General features: G+C 49.2%; 2 protein-coding genes across 3 annotated transcripts; both read right to left on the bottom strand.

Annotated features, from left to right (window-relative positions):
* Nucleotides 1–2,071: 2,071 nt before the first annotated feature.
* On the bottom strand, nucleotides 2,072–7,071 carry LOC138731204 (keratin, type I cytoskeletal 19-like). Its single transcript, XM_069877013.1, has 8 exons — nucleotides 6,421–7,071; nucleotides 5,408–5,490; nucleotides 4,783–4,939; nucleotides 4,303–4,464; nucleotides 3,982–4,107; nucleotides 3,641–3,867; nucleotides 3,192–3,337; nucleotides 2,072–2,423 (listed from the first exon to the last, which is right to left on the bottom strand). Exons 1-8 carry the CDS (start codon nucleotides 6,991–6,993, stop codon nucleotides 2,398–2,400), a joined length of 1,500 nt encoding a protein of 499 aa, XP_069733114.1. The 5' UTR covers nucleotides 6,994–7,071; the 3' UTR covers nucleotides 2,072–2,397.
* Nucleotides 7,072–13,643: 6,572 nt separating this feature from the next.
* On the bottom strand, nucleotides 13,644–18,565 carry LOC138731210 (keratin, type I cytoskeletal 19-like). 2 transcript variants are annotated; one of them, XM_069877020.1, is made up of 8 exons: nucleotides 17,951–18,565; nucleotides 17,205–17,287; nucleotides 16,780–16,936; nucleotides 16,521–16,682; nucleotides 16,062–16,187; nucleotides 15,694–15,920; nucleotides 14,472–14,574; nucleotides 13,644–13,944 (listed from the first exon to the last, which is right to left on the bottom strand). In XM_069877020.1, exons 1-7 carry the CDS (start codon nucleotides 18,476–18,478, stop codon nucleotides 14,487–14,489), a joined length of 1,371 nt encoding a protein of 456 aa, XP_069733121.1. In that variant the 5' UTR covers nucleotides 18,479–18,565; the 3' UTR covers nucleotides 13,644–13,944; nucleotides 14,472–14,486. The 2 variants fall into 2 exon arrangements, with proteins under 2 accessions (XP_069733121.1, XP_069733120.1); XM_069877019.1 differs by having other exon boundaries at nucleotides 13,644–13,941.

Here is an 18,565-nt window from a genome sequence, read left to right as displayed (position 1 = left end):
CCCCAGAAGCACAAACTTTTATATGGGGTCTGTAGCCTAGAGTTTCTAGAAGACTCAAAACTGGAAAAGCATTGGTTCAGTATCTTTATATGCTTAGAAATGAGTGTGAGGACTCACAGACTGGGAAAGATTGAGGCCAGAAAGGGCAGCAGTGGATTATCTTATTGTCTGTCTTTGCCCTGAACAGCGCAGGAGAAGACAATGGGAAGGGAAAAGGGAAAGATTTGCTTTCCAACTTCTAGTTTAAAAACTTCTATGGCCACTCTTCTGAGTTGAAGCTGCAGTTGTTCCAGTGCTGTGTTCTCTTACTTTGCTCCAGCCCCTGGGTGCTGCTAGGTTTAGCGTTGGGTAGATGAGATAAAAGAAATACCACTGAGACATCTTCTCTCCATGGTCTTTTACAACAGGAGACAGGCACCTTTCCCCTGCTGCCTGATGCAGTGATGATTGAGCTTCTTCAGATAGTTGCTACCTACAGGCCTTGGAGACACTGCTTTCCTGGAGGCTTTCAGGTTGTGTCAAGTCTGTTTCTGTAGTAACAGAGAAATTGGTGGTTGTAGAAAAGAACTGATGATAGAGAAGAACCGTGAAATGGTTTGGGTTGGGACGGACCTTAAAGCACATCCAGTTCCAACCCCCTGCCACAGGTGGGGACACCTCCCACTGGATCCAGTTGCTCCAAGCCCCAACCTGTCCTTGAACCCCTCCAGGGATGGGGCAGCCACCACTGCTCTGGACAGCCTGAGCCAGGGCCTCCTCACCCTCATCATGAAGAATTTCTTCCTAATGTCTAATCTAAATCTTCCCCTTCCAATTTAAAATCATTCTCCCTCGTCCTATCACTCCATTCCCTTGTAAGAAGTCCCTCCTCAGCTTTCCTGTAGCTCCTTCAGATACTGGAAGCCACTATAAGGTCTTTCTGAAGAAGCGAGCCACACAGTGCTGTAAGGATGGCCTCAAAATGTTTTTGCTTTGCCATGTCACCTCAGAAGTGGCTACGACTCTTCCTGTAACAGCAACATTGCAGAAGTAGATGCAGCAGATCCAGTGCTGCTCTTTTAGCTGTGAACCTGCAGGGTGGCGTGGGCATGGAAAAACCGATCACTGCTTGGTTTTCTGCACCAACAAACAATATAATCGTCTGAACAGCCTCCAGCTCATAATGGATTTGAAAAGTCTCCAAACCCAGAACGACTCTGCAAGCTCCCCATGGCTGGTTCCCACGGCTGCACCCACCAGACATGCTCTAGGGCCCTGAGTTACCCAGCTGCTGCCCTCGTTTCTCTGGGCAGGTCAGTGTCGGGGCGCAGGCCACGCCAGTCCACTCTGACTCAGCACCAGCTACACGGCTGCTCTTTGGGACCCAAAGGAGGGAACGTTCTTTGCCGTGCTTGTGAGCTTTGAGACGTAATGGCTCTGTGTATCCAGAGCTCTTAGCTGATTTTTTTCTTCATTGTATTCTCTGTTTAGCTGCACTTCTGCAGCTCCCATCCTGCCCCTTCCAGTTCTCCAGAGAAGGTGTGTGCACTCTAACTATGATGTTCCTGATGTTCAGATTGAAACTCTGAAACAGAAGGATGACCAGTAAATGACTCATCCTCCAGTCCTTGTCCCAGTGGGAAGATTCCTGTGAAATGAAAGGGGTAGGATGGAGTATAGGCCGAATCAGTTGTGGAGATCAAGATTTCCCTCGCAACCTTATCACCATCCCAGGCTGGATGATGAAGTAGGAGAGGGCACAGCCCAGATGTGTCAGCACCAGGCTGGGGCCGAGGCCGTCTGCCTCCAGATGTGCCGTCTCTGACTTTCACTGTTCTGCTAAAGCTGGGTTTTAGCTAAGTGCCCTGTGGGGAGCCCGCGGGCATCTGTGTTGGAGGGTGTCGTGCAGGAACGGGCAGCGTGTGCTGCAGGCTGGGACAGGGAGGAGGGGGACAAGACCTGCAAGGTCAGCAGGGCTCCCACTGGTGAAATGGCTTTGTTCCCTGTGGAGTGGGACCCCGACCAGTGTAGGTGACCCTTGTGCATGGCCCAGCACCTGATTTTCTAAAGGAACTCAGTTTGCAGACACAGCTTTCTTGATTGCATGAGGCAGAAGCAAGGTTTTATTAGGAAAGCTTTTTCACCAGCAGGTACATCAGTGCTCGTACTGCTGGTTCGCTCCAGCAGTAGTCATGGTGCTTGGGCACACACAGCAACACAGACTGGAAAGAGCAAATAGCAAACAAAGCAGAATGTGGCCCAATGCTCTGCTTATCCCTCTGACACATCGCTTAGCATGGCTGAGTAATACAAAAGAGCGCGCTCCTCGCTCTTTGCAGAGGCATACAGTAAATATTCTCTCTCTTTATCCGTGGTTCTGCTTCAGGCTTCTCTTGTTGGCCATTCTCATTTCTCTGCTTAATCGCAAATCCTCCTGCAAGGCACTGGAGAGATGAAAGGAAATATTACTTTGTTTACAGCAAAAATAGATTCTTTCCCACACTGTCACTCTGTGCACGTGATCATTTCACAAGCCAATTCAATTAGAGTTTCAGATAAATACTGTCCCTTGCTGGACAGCTCAGATGGTTCCCTGCCAGGCAGGCAGGTTGGATTTTAGCTGGCTGGAGCGAGGTTTGCCCTTGGACAGAAAAATGCCAAATGGTAGAAACTGCAGACATGGCAGCAGCAGCAGCAGCCTGGATGAGGAACACATCGGGGTCCTTGCCGGAACGATGCCCTGACTCACTCTCCTTCTCCTGGACCAAATGTCACCATAATTCTTTCTTTTTCAGTTTGTCTGGAAGTCTCCCCCTGAAGCAGCACACTGGCAGTTTTCTGCCAGTACTCCCATGATTCCTGCTCTTTTCTTCTGATTTCTGGGCACTTTGCTTTCTCCTGCTCCTTCCTTTGTCCCAGATTTCATGTCAGTCCTTCCCCCCTGCTCTCTGTGCCTTGCCTGTCTGCTGACTCTTGCCTTCCCCTTTCTCTCCTTCTTCCCTCTCCTCCCTTTTTGCAGCTCTTGTGCTGCCTAGCAGGGTCATAGCTTCTGCTGTCCCAGCTTCCTCAAAGCTTTCTATCCCGTATTACCCAGTAGCTTCACAATAAAACTCTTAAATAGCACCTGTAAGCAAAGATCTTGGGAAAGATCTTGATTGCTGCATTAGAATAAAGGAGACAGTGGAGATTCTGTAGATCATTGCAGTTCTCACCTTGTATCTCCGCAGCTGCACAGGATGGCATCTGGGAAGACGCAGTGTAAGTGTGGCTTGTTCTAATGATACCTCCTCCTCCTATTCCACTTGTTCTTGCAACTCCTCCTCCTAGACCTGAAGACTGACTGATTCCTCCTTGCTGACTGAGGGGACAAGAAAATAATGTTTTAGTGAAGGAAATGACAGATAAACTAGAATTACAGCTTTTCATTGCTCCGGTTGCTCTCGAGCTGTTGTTGTGTTTGGCAGCAGATTGGCAGACCCTCGCAGTGACCTGGCCGTGCTGACACGGAGGAGAAAGCAGATTGTCACCAGGCAGCCTGACTAAGTCAGTGAGGGTGAAGGAGCTGTGCAGTGCCTCTGCCTACTGCTCGCTTTGCTGTCATGTTAAAATAGCCAGGGCGTGGGTATTTTATTCTATTGTTTGGTGTCCCAAGTTTACTTACATAAGGTCCTGCTGTCCACCCTCCAGCAGGCAGCGGTATGTATGGATCTCCTGCTCCAGACGGCATTTGACGTCCAGCAGGATCTTGTACTCTTGGTTCTGGCACTCCATCTCTGCCCGCAGATCCGCCAGTTGCTGCTCCACGCAGGTGATCTGGCTCTGCAGCTCAGCAAGGTGGTTGTTGTAGCGACACTCTGTCTCGGCCAGTGAGGACTCCAAGTTGTCCCTCTAAGGAGCGATGTGGCACAATACAAGCATGAGAAACACTGTATTTAAACTACAAATTCTTATATCAAAGCGTAACTGTGAGAAACCTGAGCTCTGCACCAGGTCACCACTCACCTGGCTGAGCTGAGCCTGGAGATCGATCTCCAGGGCTTGCAATTGGCGTCTTAGTTCGGTAACTTGGTTGTTGCACGTCTCTACCTCCTGCCCGCTTGTAATCACCTCCCGATTCACCTCCTCAATCTGAAATAAAGGTGTTTAAGTCAGATTAAGTATTAAGGAAAGAGTAGAGGAGCTTGCAAAAGACATGAAATCAGGAAAATTTGGGTGAACTCTCTCAGCTGAACATTGTTACAGTACATTGTGTTGCTTCAATGTGTAATAAATCAGTGTGCAACCATTACTAAGGGAAAGGCAGAGCTGCCTAAATGTACTCACCTTGCACTCATACCAATCCTCAACTTCTTTGCGGTTGCGCTCAATCAGCGTTTCATACTGGCATCTCATCTCCTCCAGGATCTTTCTGAGGTCTGGGCCAGGACAGGCATTGACCTCCACACTCACATCTCCAGTCGACTGTTTCCTCAGACAGCTCATTTCCTGGAAAATACAACCCACATGGAGTCATCTTTTAAAAACTTGAGGAAGCTTAGTTCCCCCGTAGGAAAGTTGTTCCCCTCATAGGGAAGAGACATTCACAGCTCCTTGTTCACATGCATCATCTCCATCCACCACCTGCCCCTCCACAGCCAGCACGCCAGGGCTCCTCTCTCTCGAGAAGAGGGAGGGTGATGGATCCTGAATGAATTAATGCTTTCTGCTGTCATCCAGATGTTACCGATGTTCAGAATGATCTTGTTGTCTGTGGTTGCACAGACAATCTGGAAAAATCTCGCATGAGTTAACGCTTTCAGTTACCTCCTCGTGGTTCTTCTTCAGGCAGCAGAGCTCCTCCCGCAGTGACTCCAGCTGTGCCTCCAGGTCAGACCTGCAGAGCGTCAGCTGATCCAGGACTTGGCGCAAGCCGTTGATGTCGGCCTCCACGCTCTGGCGAAGGGCCAGCTCCGTCTCGTACCTGGGATGAGAAGGAAAGCAAGAAACAGTCAGTGTCTGACAGCACCATCTGCTCTTTTCTTTTTTCACTTAACAACCCATCTTCCATACAATGTTTTCCTAACTGGCCTAATTTTTAACTGGGGCAGAGGTGTCACTCACCATGTTGTTGCACTCCAACAAGAAAAAACAAATGCTTCCCCTTTGCAAGACACCACGTGCCTGAACCATGGGTGAACCCGCGCCTCTCCCTGGCTGTGGATCCCTTCTACTTTCCAAAGAACTCTGATCTCCACACAAAACCATCTCGTTCTCCCAATCTTTCCGTCCTGGAGCTGCCGCTAATTAAGGCAGCTCTAGAGGGAGTGGGTGGAATATCTGTTGCCTCCAGCCTGTCCTGACCAGCAGATCGCAGACCTATCCGAGACCTTCTCGCGCTCTGTGAGCAGGGACTGAGGCAGGAGGCAGCTGTGTGCGCAGGGGTACTCACTTCACTCGGAAGTCGTCAGCTGTCATCCGGCTGTTATCGATGTTCAGAATGATCTTGTTGTTGTCTATGGTTGCGCAGACAATCTGGAATAAGAATATTCACTCCTGAAGTCTCTTCCCTGCTTCCCCAGGCTCAAGTGCACCCACTGACCAGCACTGCCAGACCTGACCTCTTTCTCTTTTGTGTTTTAATATTGGGTAGTAGGAGGTGAGGAGGCAAGCGCTCAGTGAAGGGCAGTGGAGGCACTAAAGTGCTAAAATAGCTGGTTTTGATGCAGACAGTGAAGGAGCTACAATTATATTTGGCCACCACCTGCCACAATCCCCAGACATTCTACATCTCAATCTTACTTTCACAGATCAGAGATTTCAAAGCTTTGTTTCAAGACTTAGTTAGTCTGTCTCATTCTGCCTGTTTCCTGGGTTCTTTTGACTTTCTTCTTTGTGCTTTGACATCTCAGAATTTTTGCCAAACACAATTTGCAAACAAACGTTTTGAATTTTAAATTGCACTCTCAAATGTGTTGTGGCAACACTCTCTTTGTTCGTATTTTTAATAAGGTACCCTGTATTTCCCAGCTCTGTAGGAAAGAGTAAACTTGTGAAGAAAAGGGAATAACTTTTAACTGGAATTCTGCAAGACTCGTGGCAGAACAAAATAGATTCAGGCAAATTAATGCGATCCATTATTTATTTTTCGTTTAGCTGCTTTCTTGACATATATCTCTTTAAACACCTTGGCACAAGTCTAATTCAAAAGACTAGAGAGCCAATTGCATGAACATAACGTTTTCCCCTTCTGATATATCTGATGAACTAAAGCAATGGAAAGAGTCCAAACACTCAAGGTTTTCACCTTTGAGCTCTAGGGCTTCCTACAGGCAGCATCTTAATGGCTGTTTACAACAAGCATATTACAACAATGAAATGTTACTCTTGATCACTGCTTTAAGTTGTGAACCGACACCGTGGGAGAAGCTTACAAAGGAGAGAGCAGCTGAGAAAGGACATTACCTGATTTTGAAGATCTTCTATTTCTTTATAGTAGCAGCTGTAGTCCCGCGGCTCACAAAAAGGGCCCTGCTTGGCATACCACTCCCTGATTCTGCACTCCAGGTCAGCATTTTCTTGTTCCAGGCACCTCACCTTGTCCAGGTAAGATGCCAGGCGGTCATTAAGGTTCTGCATGGTGACCTTTTCGTCACCAGAAAGAAGAATGCCATCACCAGCAAAACCACCTCCAACTACCCCTCCACCAAGACCAATACCAATGCCACCGCCAAAGCGAGCGCTGCCCCCGCTGAATCCCATGCCTGAGCATCCTCCAAGGACAGTGGCTCCTAGGCCACCTCCATAGTTTCCACCAACCACGCTGCCGGTGCTCAGTCCTCCTCCGTAATTCACACCACCACAGTAGCTTCTACCAGAAAACCCTCGGCTACCACCTATCCCGCAAGTTGTGTATCTTCCAGAAGACACTGAGGAGATCCGTGCTCCTCCACCACCACCACCGCCACCAATAACACAGCTGCCACCGCTGGTCCTGCCTCTGAGAGAGCCAGTTGTCTGCTTAATACTACAACTCATGGTGAGGACAGCTGCAGATCCAACCCAAAGCCCAAAGCAAGATGCACAGCTTGATTTTGAATCAGACTGCGGGGTGGTTGGTGCGGCAGATCTCTATTTATACCTTCCAAAGGGGGTGTCACCTAGAGGGTGTTTCTTCTTCCCACGGGGCTGGCTAGTCCTGCTGTTTATGCCAAGAATAAATAGCCCATAGGCAGTTTCCCTCTAGAAATCCCAGTTCACAAGGAAGATACTTTACATGTCAGCAGCTTATTCCAAAAAGTAAAATAATGTTTTATGAGTCATCAGCTTTTTGTATGATGCAAACTTTACAACAAGTCAAGAAAAAGAGGTGCCCTAGATTATGTACAAAGAAGAAACATTGGTATTTATAACATCAAAGTGCCTTTTATCTTCTGTTAATTTGTATTTATTTTCTTCTTAGTCCAATAAACGTTTTTATAGCACAAGCCATGCTGGAGTCTGTGGAACAGAAATGGGAAGTTAATATAAATTCTCCCTTCTGAAAAGCGTGACTAACAGTGTGTGCAGTAGCGAAACGGCCAGGGTATCGTGGTGCAGATGCCTGTCCCCTGGCACAAGGACGAACAGCAGGACCAGTACATGCTCTGCTGTGAGATTTCTTAATTCACTGGGGTAATTCCCCCGTGGGTTCAGTTCCCTGTTTGTGGTTAATTTTTCTCTGCTCCTGCAAACACAAGAAGCCGACGTGCTCACAGCTTGCGAAGCTCAGGCCTGCTAAGTGTTGGAACCCCCTGTTTGTGTCTGGAGGTTAGACAGACTTGGTGTAAGCTGGAGTGAACCTCACTGAGGTTATTGCTCAATTACTTTAATTGCTGTCCGTGCTGCCTCAATTTGTGGTGACTGGAGATAACGAAAGAGATGACAGGAAAGGGAGTATCCGTGGGCGATATATCCAGTTCCCTGGATTGACTGAGATGTGATCCCACAGGTCTTTGCCATTACTAGGATTGCGCTGGGCACAAAATAAGGAGAAAAACTTCCCCATTTCTTATCTGAGTTTCTTAATCAGAGTAGGATCTGGTGTTAGCACGGCCAGGCCAGTCCCAGGAGCACCATCTGCACAACCAAGCAAGCAACAGCCAGAGGAGCATCAGAAGAACTGGCTCTGCTGGCGCCAGCGCCCGTCTCCAGCAGACTGCTGTAATGACAGGAGATTCTGCTCGCCAGGGGACGGAGGCTTCTGTTCCCTACGGGGTGGAATTCCCAAGCAACCTCTTTCACAAGTAATCGTTCAGCAATGTCCGTATTTACAGGAGCGGTTGTGATAAATCCTCTGTGGTGGTGAGTGTGACACCAGTGAGGGAGCTCTGGGAGCAGCCGGCACCTCCGGACAGGAGGAAACCCACGCTCGTACCCTTGGCCACTTCTTGCTGTGTGCACTCAGGTGGCTGCTGGCACCAGGGAAGGAGCAAGTCCTCAAGCATATGTGGATGCGATCATCTTATCACCAGCATAAGTTAGGGCTCTCCACTCTCCAGGGAGATCATTTATTTCTTTCCTTAGATCACAGATGATAAAATGACGCTACCCAAGGCTGGCAGCATTCTGGAATATTCATTATTCATATGGTGTAGTGAAATAACTCGCTCAAGGACAGAGCTGGCATCTGTCGGTGCTCAGATTCCTGGCTAAGACCACAGTACCTGAAATACAAGTCTGTCCTCCCCCCAGAAACACATCTCCCGTGCTCCCCACACAGCCTAGACTCACAGTAGTGAAAATTAAGAGCAAAAAGGAGGATAAGGAGTGCATCTGCCTTTCATCCATCGTTTTGAGGAATATAATTGAAGACAGGGTGTGGCTGTAAGAGCCAAGAGAAATTAATATAATGTCTGGAGTGCTTGGAGCTCTCCTTCTGCTGTGTAGGCTTTCAGAAGTTACCTAACAGCAAAGCCTGGGTGGAGGCTGCCTTTCCCTTTCAGTCTTAGGATTAGGAGGAGACAGTGCAGGTACTGGACATTTCTCTACAGGTGGGCAAGAGCCCTTTCATCTCCTTCTCTCATCAGTTACCTGATAATAGGAAGGAGTAGGTCTTGCTCTAAAAGCCAAATTGGTTTGCAGCACCAAACAATCTTTTACTTCTGTCCTGGCTGAAAGGTCCATGGGCTACGAATCACATTTTATCACTGAAGGTTAGAAATAGTCATGCGACTCTTCCAAAGTACTCCTGTTCAGGGTATAATTACATCCTTTGCAGATTGACCAGGCTCCTGGGTCATTGAACATGGGACGGATAGAGAAAATGCATCCAAGAGGCAGTCCCTGACCAACCAGGCTGTGGTTTAGAACAGTTAGATTCTGGTTCTCATTCTGTGCTGGGTAGCTGTGACTGGGTTTGCTGGCCAGCGGGGCAGCTTAATGGCCACATGTTAGCTTCACTCCAGGCCGTGTCAAGGCTTGGAGGCTCGGCTGAGACCTTGGGTGGAAATATGTGTATGTTTGCTTTCTCTAGCTTTTTTTCCCTACCAAATGGATTGCTTTTACCTCCACTTTTGTTATTATTTGTGCTCCTCTAGCCTAGGGACATTACCCTGGTGTAGAACTCTGCGTAGGAAAGGACTGCGCAAGTCTAAGACATAAAGACGACCCAGAAGGATTTACAACTGAAGTGTAAGACAGAAGGAACAAATGGTTTCCTACAGGTGGAAGTCCAGGAAGCGATGACAGGCTGTGAGCCAGCGGGATTAGCAGTGATCTCAGCACCGTGGCTGGGCAAAGGCTGTAAAGCCTTGTGGGCATTACGGAAAAGCCAAGAGATCTGCAAGTGGCCCGTGAGGTCACAAGGGTAAATACTGACCCACAGTGATAGAGGAGGCGGGAGGATGCTGCATTCTCAGGGGATGATGACGCTCATGGAGTGCAGGGATTGGATGAGGGGGAACAGTTTTGAGCTGAAAAAGGAGAGATTGAGATGAGATCTCAGGAAGAAATGTTTTCCTGTGAGGGTGGGGAGGCCCTGGCCCAGGTTGCCCAGAGCAGGGGTGGCTGCCCCATCCCTGGAGGGGTTCAAGGCCAGGTTGGATGGGGCTTGGAGCCCCTGATCCAGTGGGAGGTGGCCCTGCCCATGGCAGGGGTGGGACTGGATGGGCTTTAAGGTCCCTTCCAAGCCAAACCACTCCTTGATTCTGTGATGTGGGCAGCGGAGTCTCTTTATGTAGGAACTGGATCTGGCACAGCATTTTGCAGCGTGCCAGCCTGACTCTTCCACTCTCTGCTTGCTTTGCTTATCAAAAGTGATAATGTTTCCTTGTGTCAACTACAAGGAGGGTGTGTCTAATCCGACAGAACTTTGCTTTCATAAGCATTGCCTCAGTGATGTTTGTGCAACCACACTGGAATATGATTTTATCTTGTCACTTGTAATTACCATTAATAATTTGCATAATAGCCATTAGGCATCACTTATTAAGCACTTCTTTGATGTGATACTGAGCTGGCTCCAGACCTCATGCTCCCATCTCTCAAATGCACACCGTGACATTTCTCTGGCCAATGAGTCACTGGCTCATACCACCACATTTAGCAAAATTCCTGTAAGGCAAGTGAAATAATTATCACAATGAGCTTGGTAACAGCATCATTCTCAGTCTTAAATATGCCTCAGACACCAAGGCGATTACTCTGTTTCAGTTTCTTTCTTGCTGACTGTTCACCTCTTCAAACCAGCCCTGAAGATTTGCTAGTGATGAAGTAGAAGTGCAGTGAAATGCAGAGGAGGACAGAACCACATTTCTTCCTACTGAAGGTCCCTATCTTCCCCGATTTGTCTTGTGCGGGGGTTTAATTTCCTTCCAGCGCCTTCCAGACGATGCCAGTAGACCCAGACTGTCCAGTATTTGCATCTGTGGAAGCACTAATGATTGTCATGGGAAAGAAGAGTGTGAGAGAATTTGTATTGGGTGAGATGGGAATAGTGATGGGAGAAGGGAACGGCAGCGATTTCACTCGTACGGGGTGGGGGGAAAGCAAGGTTTTAGCCTGCAATTGGGTGCTGGCAGAGCCACATGGGTCACAACAGAGCTGGAGTATTCAGTGCTTCCTGCACTCAGTTACAGATAAAGGGGGGGTGTGGGAAAGCTGGGGAGAGACTTTTGATCACGGTGTGCAGGGACAAGATGAGGGGAGTGGTTTTAAGCCGAAAGAGAGGAGACTGAGATGAGATCTCAGGAAGAAATGTTTCCCTGTGAGGGTGGGGAGGCCCTGGTTGCAGATTGTCCAGTGCCCCATCCCTGGAGGGGTTCAAGGCCAGGTTGGATGGGGCTTGGAGCCCCTGGTCCAGTGGGAGGTGTCCCTGCCCATGGCAGGGGTGGGACTGGGTGGGCTTTGAGGTCCCTTCCAACCCAAACCATTCCGTGATTCTATTCTATACCAGACAGTGGTGTAACAGAGCCAGGCAGCCAGTGGGGTGGGCAGCCAGAGCCCCCTGGGGCACCTTCCTTTTGTCTTTATTTCATAGTTGAACTAAATTTAATTTCAATACGCTTTCAATATGTGTTTTTTTCCAACAGTTTAAATTATATTATTCAGTGTACTCAGCTGAGAAATGTCCTGCTTGATTACTGTAGCAGTTTACTTATCTGTATAATTCTTCATGTTACACAAGCCAGCAAACAAAAATCCAGCCCCCACAGACAGTTGCTGTGGGTGTGAGTGAGACTCTAGCTGTCTGTGCATTTTATAGAACAGACTTTTCTAGAGAAATTACAGTTTATATATCACATCAGAGTATGACCTACTATTAAAAATGTGCAGTGCCTGTAATCAGGTGTAATTGTGCAGTGCTGTCCCGTCCTTAACTCGTGGCTGATTTCCAGCAGTGGTAATTTGCAAACCTGGTTGTTTTCTTCTGTTTCTTCACTGGTGTCTTAAACCTCTGGTATGTTCACTCCTCAGGGATTTCTCGGATGGTGTTGTAATTCCCATGTGTCTGCTGTCTATATAAGACAGACACGATATGTGCTGGAGTGATCACCAGGCGTTTCATCCACAGCTGCTGGTCGTGATGCCAACAGCTTCTGCTTTCCAGACAGAATGCTGATGGAACACCCCCTCTTCCCTCTGGGGCACCTGCCCTTGCTCTTTGCATCCTTAGATTCCTCTCCCAGTCTTATCCCCTCAGCCCCTGCCTGTCTTTGAGACACTCAGTCATTCTTGCTTGGCAAGATTTGCACATTAGAAGAGGAGAGAAGGAGCTCTTACAGCTGTGTGTGTGGAACCTGACAGAGGTTTCCCTGCAGTCTATGTCCTGTTGTCCCATGCGCTGCGTACTCTGCATTTCATTTATCTTCTCTTCCCCATCTCCTCCTGAGCTGGTTCCACAGTCACTTCCCATCTCTGTCCAGCTCATGAACTCATGTGGCAGGGAAGGCATCATTTTATTTCTGCCCTGCACTTAATGCTGTGACCTTAGAGGTGTAAACACTGGGGCAGGTTAAATAATACTGCAACGCGCGGAGCAATTAGTGCTGCAGAGAGAGGAGATACAGAACTTGGTAGAGAAAGTATTTAACTCAGAGCCTTGTCCACAAGCTCACTAGAGCAATTACGCTCACAAGGTGAACCTGGGTCTGTTATCCAGGCAGAGACAGAGGAGAGGCCGCTGCCCAGAGGGGAGGCTGAGCCCCTCCAGGGAGCTTGAGCTCCGAGCCCCATCCACCAGCTCCTTAGAGAAAGAGGCTGATGGAGCCACGGAGTGAGGAGCGAGGCTCCCAACCTGCTTGGCACAGTCTTTAAACACAACAGGGCCAGGCTGATCTCCAGTCTCTGCTTGCACAAGCAGCAAAGTGCAGTTGTGTTCCTCAATGTCTTTGTAATTCCTCTCTCTGTGGTAATAAAATCCCAGTATCTTTTTTTTTTTTCTGTCTGTTTATTGTATCTTACTTGTAAAAACATTCTCTCCCACATATTAATTTGTCTCACCCTTTTATCTTCCCACATTGCCAGCTGGTTCTTCCTGTTCACCTTTTTGAAAAATCCATTTAGAGATGCTTTATTTAGCATTTTCTGTGGGAATTGTTTTGCTCCACCAGAAGGGTGTGCCGAGCCCAGCAGAGCCTGGCTCTCAGTGTTACTGCTTCAGGATTAGACGGGAAAACTTGTTGTTCTTGATTTTATCCTGTTACTGCGCATTCATAACAACTCAAAAGTGTTGTGTATAGTACTATATATTATATTATATGATATTATATTATATTAGCACACACCTACTTTAATGAAAACTTGATTTTCACCCAGAAGTCTCTTTCCACAGAAGACCATCAGTCAGACTGCCTTGAAACTCCTTCCCTGCGCTCTGTCCAGCCTCCCTGAGTGTTTCTTTCCTCTGTTTCATGTCTTAGCTTATGCTTCCTCCTCTGGTAGCAACTGTCCATTTCCACAGCCTCAGCCGCTCTCTTCCCTCCACCCTCCTCCAGCTGCCCCTCCATCACCACCCCTCGATTCCACACAGGAGCCGCGTGGCAGTTTGGAACATTCCCTGTCTTTTTTTCCCTTGTAGAGGTTGCTTTGTGGCCCTAGATCAGAGGAAAACTTCTAACCAAAGGTGTAAGAGAAATACAACTATCTGCATTAACACTTGGATATTCATTTACTTATAGAAATCATTTCTCAGGGTCAAGGCTGCGGCAGAAGTGGCAGGAAAGTTTTATTAGAGACAAGCTTTGGTGATATAGGACTGGCGGCAGAGCAGCTTTGCCCGGGTGAAGCCCCGTGGATTGAAGCAGCATCAGAGGATGAAGGCAGCAGGCAGTGTGGGTGGTGGAAGGCAGCCACCCTGCAGAGCCCCTCCCGACCGGTGCCATAAGCAGAACTGAGAACTGTCAGGCTGGTTTTGCGTTGTTTTTTCCATAGGGTTTGTTCTTCAAGAGACCTCCTTGAGGGGGTGTGCAGTGGGGCTGACAGGGAAGCTCTCTTCTCCGCAGAGCCCTGCTGGGGAAGAGCAGGAAGCGTTGCGTTGTCAGGGGGCTCCTTCCCACACCCCCTTGGCTTTCTCTTACATCCCTCTTGCTCTGTGCTGATCCTTCTCTTCCATCTTCTTCCTAGCTTGCTTAATTTTAGATACTTGGTCAAAGACTCGTGGCTGACTTTGAGTCCCCCTGCCAGTCCCATATTTCTGTGTTGTGCTGAAGCTCCTATTTAAACACCAGCAGCCCCCAGTGTCTGAAATGTTTTCTATGCGTTGGTTTATAAATGTCCCATAGCTCCATCCCTCCCCATCCCTCTACCACAGCCTGACCGATCCCCGTGCTCTACCACCAACAGTCACAACTGTGATCTTGCAGAGCTGTCTCCCTGCACTGCCTCTCTCCAGGAATCAGAGCCCACCCCCAACCCCTCTTCATAACCCAGAAAAGCCTGGAGATCTCTCGGCGTCCTCTTTCCCAGCAGGACTAAAGCAGCAGCTCCCGGTCACACTCACAGACTCCCAGAGGACCCCTCGCATGCCGCATCCTCACCCAGAGCGCCCAAGCTTAGGGCAGACACGGCTGACACAGACCAGCTTTAAGCCCACCGCTTCTTCCGGCCGACGTCGCAGGGACTCCTCTTCCCACTGGCCCTCTGTGGAGAGGAGACAGCGCTGGTAACCAAGGCCCTGACATGCCCACCCTGGACACCTGCAGCCACTCGTAGCTGTCCCTGGGGAACTGCTCAGGTTGCCCAGAGCAGAGGTGGCTGCCCCATCTCTGGAGGGGTTCGAGGCCAGGTTGGATGGGGCTTGGAGCCCCTGATCCAGTGGAGGTGTCCCTGCCCATAGCAGGGGTGGGACTGGATGGGCTTTAAGACCTGTTCCAATCCAAACCATTCCACGGTTCTGTTATGCTCTTCAGTTGCTACTGGCCATTTCCCTTTCAAACCATGAGAATCACTAAGAGCAGCAACTGCACATCCTCCATCCTGCCTGCTGGTTGCTTTTCTATCTTGACACTCTCGTGTTTACACAAGGCTCCAAAACCAGCTCCACCAGTGTCATTTCAACCATTGCAACCAGCATTTTGGGGACAAAACCTGATTTTTCATTTACTGCTGTAAGATTGGAGAGTCCAGAAGAGCCCAGCTCAGGGCACCACCATTAAAATAACCCATTTTCCAAACTGTTGGAGCAGGCAGGTGCCCAGGCCGGTCGTGCGTCTGCACCCATTGATGAGATGAGCAGTGTGTCTCGCTGTTTCAAAACCTCAGTCAATGGGAGGAGGGGAAGAGCCAACTGCTTTGCATACAAATTAAATTTCCCCAAACTTTAATTAAAATTGTTATGTGAATCTGAATGCATTTGGATAATTTATTGTTTCAGTTAATTTAACAGCCAGTCCCTAATCCTGTCTGGCTGTGGCAAAGCCAATAAAGTTAAATGACAGCGTTTATAACACACCTTGCCCAGCTCACCCTGCAAACCGCCCTTCATCGAGCCGCGATGCTGCTGGGACAGCTCAGGGGCCTCTCCTGACTGCCCTCCCTGGCCCAAGAGGGATAAACGATCCCTGGCTGGCACTTTGAACATTTATCAGAGCCAAATCCTCATATACCTCGTGGTTTGCTAACAGGCCCTGCCTGGTAACAGGTCGGTACTGGTTCCTCACCACAGTGTTGCTTTTACCCTTTGCATCAGGAATTTTCATCTCCCTGTAAGTCAAAGCATGGAGATGTTACTGTGCCCGGGTCTGCCTGTAGCCTGCGTACATGATGTCGTGCTGTCCCCCCTCCAGCAAGCAGTGGTAGGTCTGAATCTCCTGCTCCAGGCGGCATTTGACATCCAGGAGGGTCTTGTATTCCTGGTTCTGGCACTCCATTTCTGCTCGGATTTCAGCCAGCCGCTGCTCCACGCAGGAGATCTGGCTCTGCAGCTCGGCCAGGTATTTGTTGTAGCGACACTCGGTTTCTGCCAAAGAGGATTCCAGGTTTTCTTTCTGAAATGGGAACAACACAAAGGTACCTGGGCATGGTGCAAACTTAGCCCATCTGGCTACTGGTACATCTCTGGCCATACAGCTTCCTAAAAAGAAGAGAGATGGGGACTCTGAGCTGTGAATCGTAGTGGCATCACTTACCATGGTGAGCTGGGCTTGTACATTGATTTCCAAGGCCTGCAGCTGACGTTTCAGCTCGGTGACCTGTTTGTTGCTTGACTCAATCTCCTGGCTGCTTGTGATAACCTCCAGATTCACCTCCTCCATCTGCAAAGTTAGAAAAGAGCATCCCTGTCCTCACCTCTCCACAACATCTCCTTGTGCCAGGGGCTTTGTTCCCCTGCTTGTGCACACCCTGAAGTGAACCTGAGTATTTCCAAATCTGAACCCCCACCATTGATTCTCTTGTGGCCCTGTAACACTGTGTGGTAGCCCCTCTGCTGTGAACAGAAGAGCACTGGAAGTGGGTGGTTGATGCTGAGCACACCCATGACAGCATTACTGATATGAAGACATCTCCACTAAGTGTTCTTAATCTCTCTTTTTTCCCTTTTTCCCCCAACAGGCAGAGCAGGGAACAGCTCTGCAAGCATGTAGTACCTTGCAGGCATACCACTGCTCAGTCTCTTTGCGGTTGCGCTCCATCAGCGTTTCATACTGGCACCTCAGATCCTCCAGGATCTTCCGCAGGTCTGGGCCAGGGCAGGCGTTGACCTCCACGCTCACATCTCCAGTCGCCTGTTTCCTCAGACAGCTCATTTCCTGCAGGGAATGTGTGCACGACATCAATAATATTCACACTCGAGGGACTTCCCTTCGTTTTTCTTCTTATTTTTCTAAGGGTAAGGGACAATCTAACCTCCTCGTGGTTTGTCTTGAGGCAGCACATCTCTTCAGTCAGAGCCTCGCACTGCAGCTGCAGGTCGGTCTTGCAGCTGGCCAGCTGATCCAGGACAGGGCGCAAGTTGCAAATATCTGCATCCACATTTTGCCGGAGACCACATTCAGTCTCATACCTTGAGCAACAAAGAGAGGTCAGTGTGTCAGAGAACCACGGCAAACCCTGGAGTTGAGTTTGTGAGGGAAACAACTTAAGACCAGGTTCTTTCACTTGAGACGTGCAATGCCGTGAACATCATCACCGATACCCTCGCCTTTCACAGAGATCTGCGCTTCCATCCAGCAGCACAACAAGCAGAGTGTTAGGATTCCCCCGTCACCACTGCTCACCGACCCTTCCATGGGCAGCGTGAGGCCCTCTGGCCAGCACGGGACCATACTCACTTCACTCTGAAGTCATCAGCAGTCATCCTGTTGTTATCAATGTTCAGAAGGATTTTATTAGTCTCCATGGCTGCACACAGGATCTGAAAAAGAAAGGAGAGAGATTCGGGCTTGTGGCTTCCTCTGGCTACAGGAGGCCCTGGAGGAAACATCTGCTGGGGGTAGAGCAACCTGCTTATTTTGTAGTGATTCCACATATTGGGATTATTAATCAGTCAGAAGGCATATGGTGAGGAAAACTTTTTAGCAATGCCAGTAGCAATAGGACAAGGGGTAATGGTTTTAAACTGAAAGAGGAGAAGTTTAGACTAGATCTTAGGAAGAAATGTGTTTCGCTGAGGGTGGGGAGGCCCTGGCCCAGGTTGCCCAGAGCAGTGGTGGCTGCCCCATCCCTGGAGGGGTTCAAGGCCAGGTTGGATGGGGCTTGGAGTCCCTGATCCAGTGGGAGGTGTCCCTGCTTACTGCAGGGGGATTGGACTAGATGACCTTCGTGGTCCCTTCCAACCCAAACCATTCTGTGATTACACTGAGGAAACCCACGTGCCAGCATGGTGGAACAGGCTGGGCTGAAACCCCAGTTCTCTGCAAATACAGCATCCTCCTCCCTCAAACCCTCTATTTCATATAAACTATCACTTCATGGGCACAGCCAGAGATATTACCTCTGCCCCTCAGCATTGGTCTGTCCGCCCATGAAAGCAAAGCCCAATGAAATATTAGGATTTTCTTGAAAAACAATGTTTTACCTGGTTTTGAAGGTCTTCGATTTCCTTATGGAAGCAGCTGTAGTCCCGTGGTTCACAGCTGGGCCCTACCTTGGCGTACCACTCCCTGATCTTGCACTCAAGGTCGGCGTTGTCACTCTCCAGGAGACGCACCTTGTCCAGGTAGGAGGCCAGGCGGTCGTTGAGGTTCTGCATCGTCGCCTTTTCATTGTTAGCAAATAAGATCCCATCACTGCAACCAGCCCTGGTGAAACCACCACCAACGCCTCGCGTGCAGATGCCTCCACCGTTGAATCCAAGGGTAGAACAAGCCCTCTGGGTAGCTCCAAAGCTCCCACCAGCAGCGCTGCCGGTGCTCAGCTGCTTCCCAAGGAACCCCTCGCTTAAGCTGCCGCCAGAAAAATTGGCAACTGCACCACCAAAGTCATAGGCAGCGTGTCTTCCCGAGGAGGCGGAGGAGACCTTTATTGCCCCACCAGCCGCAGAGCTGCCTGTGCTGTTCCTGCCTTGCGAACAGGTCGTAATGACCTGCCTGACGGCACAGCTCATGGTGAGAGCACAAGGATCCAACCCAGAGCCCAAGGCAAGTGGCACAGATTGCTGTGGGATCTGAATGTGATCCCTCTGTCTCCACCG

This window comes from Phaenicophaeus curvirostris, chromosome 26, assembly GCF_032191515.1.
Source record: "Phaenicophaeus curvirostris isolate KB17595 chromosome 26, BPBGC_Pcur_1.0, whole genome shotgun sequence".
Classification (NCBI taxonomy): Eukaryota; Metazoa; Chordata; class Aves; order Cuculiformes; family Cuculidae; genus Phaenicophaeus; species Phaenicophaeus curvirostris.
The sequence above is the reverse complement of the archived record's forward strand: the minus strand, read 5'-3'. Positions and strand labels throughout refer to the sequence as shown.

Bases quoted from the DNA above. Each gene is read 5' to 3' on its own strand.
- LOC138731204 (XM_069877013.1), bottom strand. From the start codon at position 6,993: ATGAGTTGTAGTATTAAGCAGACAACTGGCTCTCTCAGAGGCAGGACC. The intron at 5,491-6,420 runs GTAATGTCCTTT...TTCTTATTCCAG, and splicing joins TAGAAGATCTTCAAAATCAG to ATTGTCTGCGCAACCATAGA. The intron at 2,424-3,191 runs GTGAGAACTGCA...TCATCTCTCCAG, and splicing joins TGCAGCTGCGGAGATACAAG to TGCCTTGCAGGAGGATTTGC.
- LOC138731210 (XM_069877020.1), bottom strand. From the start codon at position 18,478: ATGAGCTGTGCCGTCAGGCAGGTCATTACGACCTGTTCGCAAGGCAGG. The intron at 17,288-17,950 runs GTAAAACATTGT...TTTCTTTTTCAG, and splicing joins TCGAAGACCTTCAAAACCAG to ATCCTGTGTGCAGCCATGGA. The intron at 16,937-17,204 runs GTGAGTATGGTC...TTGTTGCTCAAG, and splicing joins GCTGATGACTTCAGAGTGAA to GTATGAGACTGAATGTGGTC.